The sequence below is a fragment of the Anguilla anguilla genome, chromosome 13, assembly GCF_013347855.1.
Source record: "Anguilla anguilla isolate fAngAng1 chromosome 13, fAngAng1.pri, whole genome shotgun sequence".
Taxonomy (NCBI): Eukaryota; Metazoa; Chordata; class Actinopteri; order Anguilliformes; family Anguillidae; genus Anguilla; species Anguilla anguilla.
The window spans coordinates 37860221-37866220 of NC_049213.1; the positions used below are offsets into that span (position 1 = coordinate 37860221).

Below are 6000 nucleotides of genomic sequence, written 5' to 3' on the forward strand. Positions count from 1 at the left end.
TTTTCACACTTAAAACAATTAAGTAGTCCCTTTTGGTCATAAATTAAAAGATTAGATTTACTTTGAGAGAACACCAAGAAATTATACTTTTATACATACTTTTCATATAAAAATTAACTATTTATGATTGTAATGCATTACAATTACACACCAAGGGAATTACCAATAAATTATAATTTGACCCTTTGTGTTCAGCAAAATAGTGAAATTGCAGCAACAGTTAAAATAAGTTGTTGACAATTTTACAATTTTGCTTTTTAAGTTAAAATAGTACTTAAAACTGGATCAATTAAAAAAAAAAACTGGAACTGATTTTGTTGCCTTTCATACCAAAATGTGTGGACGCAGCATTTATTCATAGCTATATCTTGCAGTAGAAATGTTCATTCTCTTTGACTGAGATTACATCAGTCTGTCAGCCTTGTGCTAAGCTATTTCTTTGTGCAGCAATACCTTCATGCAGTAAAGCATACGACGTTCAACTTTATGTAGCACTGAAACCATTTTTGCCACTGTTAATTGTCATCACAAAGTATAATAAGATGAAAAGAATAATAATAAATTAGCATAGATCGACCTGTGACAACCTGCCCAAAAGGGACATGGATCTCTTTAGGCAACGGCAGAATTGAAAAGCAGCTTTTAGTCTTCCATATTGAACTGGGAAATATGTTTTGCTGCTGTACCCTAGAATTGATCTGAAGGCATTTGGGTATTTTGTGTAATGTGCCGTTTGTAATTCTGCCATTTTGAGTGAAAGCCCTCATACAGCCTGGATCCTTGCTTGGGCTTTTTCTTATTCTCTGCTTTTTCTTTTTTGGGGTTGTAATATTTGTGAGGTTATATTACATGTTTTAATACATTTATGCCAGGGTGTCAAAATCAAGACCTGGAGACCAACAGTGTCTGAGGGATTTAATGGTTTTCTTTCAATCAGTGGGTAATTTTTGGCCGTGGAAACAAGGTATTTGGACTCTTTCAGTCAATCGTTGACTTTTAAATTACACTTTTAAAATTCATCACTGAAGTATTGAAGTATGCCAAAAAACCAGCAGAGACTGCTGCCCTCCAGGACTGGAGCCTGGCACTCCTGCATTAATGCTTTATTGTTCTGTCTGGGCTGTGAACCTGTAGAGTAAGTGTTTGATACACATTCGCTTGCCAAAGGTTATTTCATAAAACGGGCTGTTTCAATCCTGGATGCTGATTGGCTGAGGCTGCATTCTACAGTGATTGTAAATCCAGTAACAGTTATTCAAAGTGTATTCATGTTTGTAAATAGTATCACTCCATGTACTAACCATTACTTACAAATAATCTTACATAGAATAAATACTATTGTGTCATCAGCTAATTGTTCCAATATGCCGTAACTATTTTATGACAGCGATATGGCACGTGGTATCGTGAATACAGTCACGGCAACAAGGGGGTTGGTGGCGCTGCTTTGCGTCGTCCCTAGCAACGCCACGACTGCATTCACCGTACGGCGCAGTCTCGAGTGCCGTATTGCGTAATTGGACTTCACGACTTCCCGCCTTTCCGATGTTCTTTTCTGTTTTCTGTTCTGCGAAACTACTGGATGCTTCGGTTTTCAAACAGAAATATGGAGTCTCGCCACATCGCACAGAGAAAGAGAGCCACTTCTCCACAGCCGTTAATGTCTTCCAGCAATTTCCCGAGCTGCTCTAATGCACCGCTGCTGGGGGAGATGTTTGACTCCAGCTCCACAAACCTTGAATAAAACCTGATGTCTTTAAAAAAAAAAAATACTACTCTGTAGCAGAATACAAAGACCCCATCTGGTTTTGTATTTTACTGGCAGAAAACAACCTTTCTGTGCAAATGCATTTCAGATGTTCCGTATCCAGCATTTTCCTGTTATCGTACAATATTTTTACCAGTTCATTAAATACCATGTCATTTTTTGGTGATTCACTTTTTCATTAAAAAAATTAATATTGGGGGTGGGGTGGGGGTGAGTGTTTTTTTTTCTCTTTCTCTTCTTTGTTTGATTATTGGTTTTCTTTCCTCCTTTTCTGTTTTGTTCTGGTTTGATTAGGTCATTTTATTTTATGACTTTGTTTCCTCCTTTGCCCTTTTGTTTTGTTTGTTTTTGCTTACTTTAAAAAAAAAAATTATATTATCAAATAATAACTTGAATTTGATTCTTAGGGCCTGATTTACTAAGATCTTTAGCATGTGCATAACCTTTTAGCACACACAAAACCAATAACATTACCAGTGATTGGTCATGGTATTTGTTTTGCACCACCATTGGTTGTATTATTACTTTTGCATGTTTTAAAAGGTTTTGCATGTGCTAAAGGTCTTAGTAAATAAGGCTCTTAGACTCTAACAAGAGCTGCTCTCTTTTAATAGCAAAAATAAAATAAAAGCTGATCCCCACTGAAAATAGCTGAAAATACCTCGTGTGGTGACAGACAAGCCATTCTTATATTTTCCATGGCAATGCAGATAAACATATTAATAACCTACAGACAGGTATGGAAGCAAAGAGTCTGGTGAAATAGCAATGAGGTACTCCAAATAAATATTATGCAAATAAAAGTTCAGATTGACAGCCTGAATGTGTCAAATGTGGTAAATATTTTAAGAATATACATAATATAATTTATGTGAAGAATTAACTGCCTATAGGTTGTGATAGTTTATTTATGATTTATATATTATAATATAATATATAATTATACTGCCTGTCTCTGCTCGATCCTGTTGTATCCTCAAGTGCCATGGTGTTATGATGTGTATTCTGCGGTCTAAAGATACGTTGCAATATGTGCTTAATTAATTCTGTTGGTATGCAGTGTACCGGTAAGATATTGTTTTTTCTCTGTCATCAGTCTTGACCTTGTTTATGCATCCATCCTTTTAGTTCACCTCCTCATCATTTTATTGCTGATGAACACCTCATCACCTTAGCCCTTAATTGTACAATTAGCCATGTGTTTTGTGCTCACTGCCAAATAATTGCTGAACCTGGTGGCCAAATGTAGAACTTCAGGAAACCATAACATAAGGGTTAGCCTTAATGGCATTTTCATGTTGTGAAAATCGTAAACATACCTGCATGTGTTCCGTTCCGTTCCTTACCAGGGGCAGTTCAACAGTAAGCGTGTGTGTCAGTGTAGGGTTAGAACTTAAAGTCAGGATGAGGTTTGGCTGCTGGGGAATTGTGTTCAAAATTCTGCGTTTGAGTCAACAAATTCAGACATCTCTCCCAGGACCAGTTTGGGTCCCCTCAGCAAATCTGTAACCAGGAAGGGAGCCTAAGGTGATCGCTGATGCAGCTGCGACCTTTGACCCCCACTGGATTCCATCTCAGTTTTGCTCAAGGTTCAGTCAATTCAGGAATCAATTCCACTGAGAGACGACAGCTACGGCTAGACAGCTTTGAGGTGTGTCCCTCAGGTCCCTCACGCAGGCAACAAACAGGCATTCACACGTTTCCATGGACAATTTCAATTTTTATACAGTCGTGTCATTAGTGTGTGGCGACAGCACATCCATATTTGGAAAAGTATATTATATTTTGGTCAATCATACCCCCACCCCCACGGAGCAACGCTAATGTCTACAGTGTATTTTCTTTTTACATGTCTTTCATGATGTTTACATTTTTAATACAATAATTTAAAGTTACAAATAAGTGAAAGTGTAAGTATGCTGCCACTCGTTTTCTTTTATCAGCGCTGATCAGCATCAGAAAATGCGCTGTGAATTTTTTGTCGCCGGTTTTTATTTTTATTTTTTTACAAGGTTATGATAGCATGTTTGTACTGTTAAATCTTTGATCGAGATGATATTTAACAAACCGATCTGCCTTAATAATTCACTAATTTGCATACGCGCAGCAGAAGGCTTTGTAATAATGTCACGCTAACTGAATACACGGCAGGTTTTCTTGTAGATCAACTTGTGCGTTTTATGAAATGTAGCGTTTAATAATAAAACACTGGAGATTTTTGCCGTCCTCTGACAGAGAAAAGATAAAACTGACGCCGAATTGGCAGACCATTTTCAGCAAGGTCTCTCTTTTATTTTTACAGGTGAGGTTGAGCATAGCTCCACTTCAAGTGAATAAGCAGATGCCATGACCTCTGTCACCTTCTCCTTCCCACTGAGAGCCAAGCCTGAGTCCACTTTAGCCATGGCTGTCCTCGCAGTACATACCAAGCAAGAGAAGTGACAGGCAATTAATGCTTTTATTTCAAGTATGCATGCACTGGTATAGGATATTATACAGCTTTTGCAGTTTTATATAACGTACATTTTTCACTAATTCCCTTTCTTTCACTCAGTCTTTTTCTCTTTTCTCCGCCTATTTCAGTAATAAATACCCACCTTAGGGTGTAGAAAACCAGGGGGGGTATTTCACAAAGCAGGGTTGCTGAGTTAGCTGGATAACTACGCTGAGTAAAACCCGAAACAGCTCATTTTGACTTCAGACCATGTTCCAGATTTTGTAGGATTCCTGGTTTTACTCAGTGTAGTTATCCAGCATATTTAGTAATCCTGCTTCGTGAAATGCATCCCAAAATCCAGAACAACACAATGTGCAGTCTTCCTGACCATTTCCGGGTTTCCTCAAGTCTCAAACCCTGCTAGCATTCCCTACAAGGTTAAATAGGGACCCTACAGTGCCATACCACCTTGCACTGTGCTCCTGCCGAATGGCTGAAGCTAAGCAGGTGTGGGCTTGGTTAGTGCTTGGATGGGAGACCACCAGGGAATACTGAGCTGCTGCTGGAAGTGGTGCTGGTGGGACAGCAGGGGGGAAATCTTCCCTCTTGTCATATAAATTTTTTTTTAAAAACCCCAATGCAGTGACGGGGACACTATGCTGTAGGAGATGCTGTCTTTCGGATGAGACGTTAAACCGAGGTCCTGACTCCCTGTGGTCATTAAAGATCCCATGACACTATTCGCAAAGAGTAGGGGGTTCCTTGGGGTCCTGGCTAAAATCTCAGATCTTGCTCTCGCAAAAAAACTTGCCCCTTAATCATCCCCTGATTTAATTGGCTAAAAAAATGTTCTCTCCCTCCAGTGGAGCTGCTCAGTGGCCAACAATAGAGAATTGAAGTTGTACTGGGCAGCTCCCAGGTGTGAATGTGTATGAGTGAGAAGCAGGGCATTCCTGCAAAAGAGCATCCGTGCTCAGTGAACCTACACTGGGTAAATAAAGGTTAAATAATTTTATTTTTTTTAAATCTCATTTCTAAGCAAAAGCGAAGAAGCAGTTGTGCTCTCCCTGGCACTTCTTGTCAGATTACGGTAGTATCCACTACAAATAGCCTACATCCTCTACTTACCAAAGTTTCCTTCTTTTATTTGCCAAAGGTCTGACTGTGGTTTTTGGTTCGCCTTCTAAAAACCCTCCTCCTTGCGTCTGCATCACCTATCTCAGTTTTTCTTTTCAATTTGTCATATTTTTTCCACTTGTATGTTTTTTATTGAATCATAACTTTTCAATTCAATTCAGTTCAATTCAATTTTATTTGTATAGCGCTTTTTGCAGAGAACCCGCCATAAAGACACTTTACAGAGTAGCAAGGCAAGAGACAAGGCGAAAAGGGCATGGAGAATCTTAACAGGATTTCTGAGTATCAAATTTCAATTTGGCGCACTGAGATCTGCCAAACTCCTCTTCTTTCCCTCCTTTTCTCTCCTTTCTTCTTTTCTCTCTTGATTTGTAAAGTTACACAAGATCATACTACAGCCATTATAACAATTCATTCATTGGTTACAGTAAGTGTGCCTCATGTCAGTTAATTAAATGTAGGTTAAGAGACTATGAACATGTTCATACATGTTTACACTATAGGGAAGAATCAGTGGGATTCGCTGTGGCTCCTGCAATTATGTATCTTGTGCACAATAAACATTGTCTTTCTCGTGAATGATTGTTGTGTGATATTTTTTGAAACAACTGCCTTGCAAAATGTTACCCCTGGTGTTTCTGGTATTGCTAGCTAAACT

At 38.6% G+C, this 6000-nt stretch overlaps 1 protein-coding gene across 1 annotated transcript in view; it reads left to right on the plus strand.

The window, feature by feature from the left end:
- Positions 1-5081, plus strand: part of LOC118211895 (metabotropic glutamate receptor 4-like) — a 234557-nt gene extending 229476 nt beyond the window's left edge. The window contains exon 11 of the mRNA XM_035389459.1: positions 4071-5081. Within this exon, the coding sequence (XP_035245350.1) occupies positions 4071-4105 (35 nt within the window). The 3' untranslated portion in view covers positions 4106-5081. The remainder of the gene's footprint in view (positions 1-4070) is intronic.
- Positions 5082-6000: the final 919 nt, after the last annotated feature.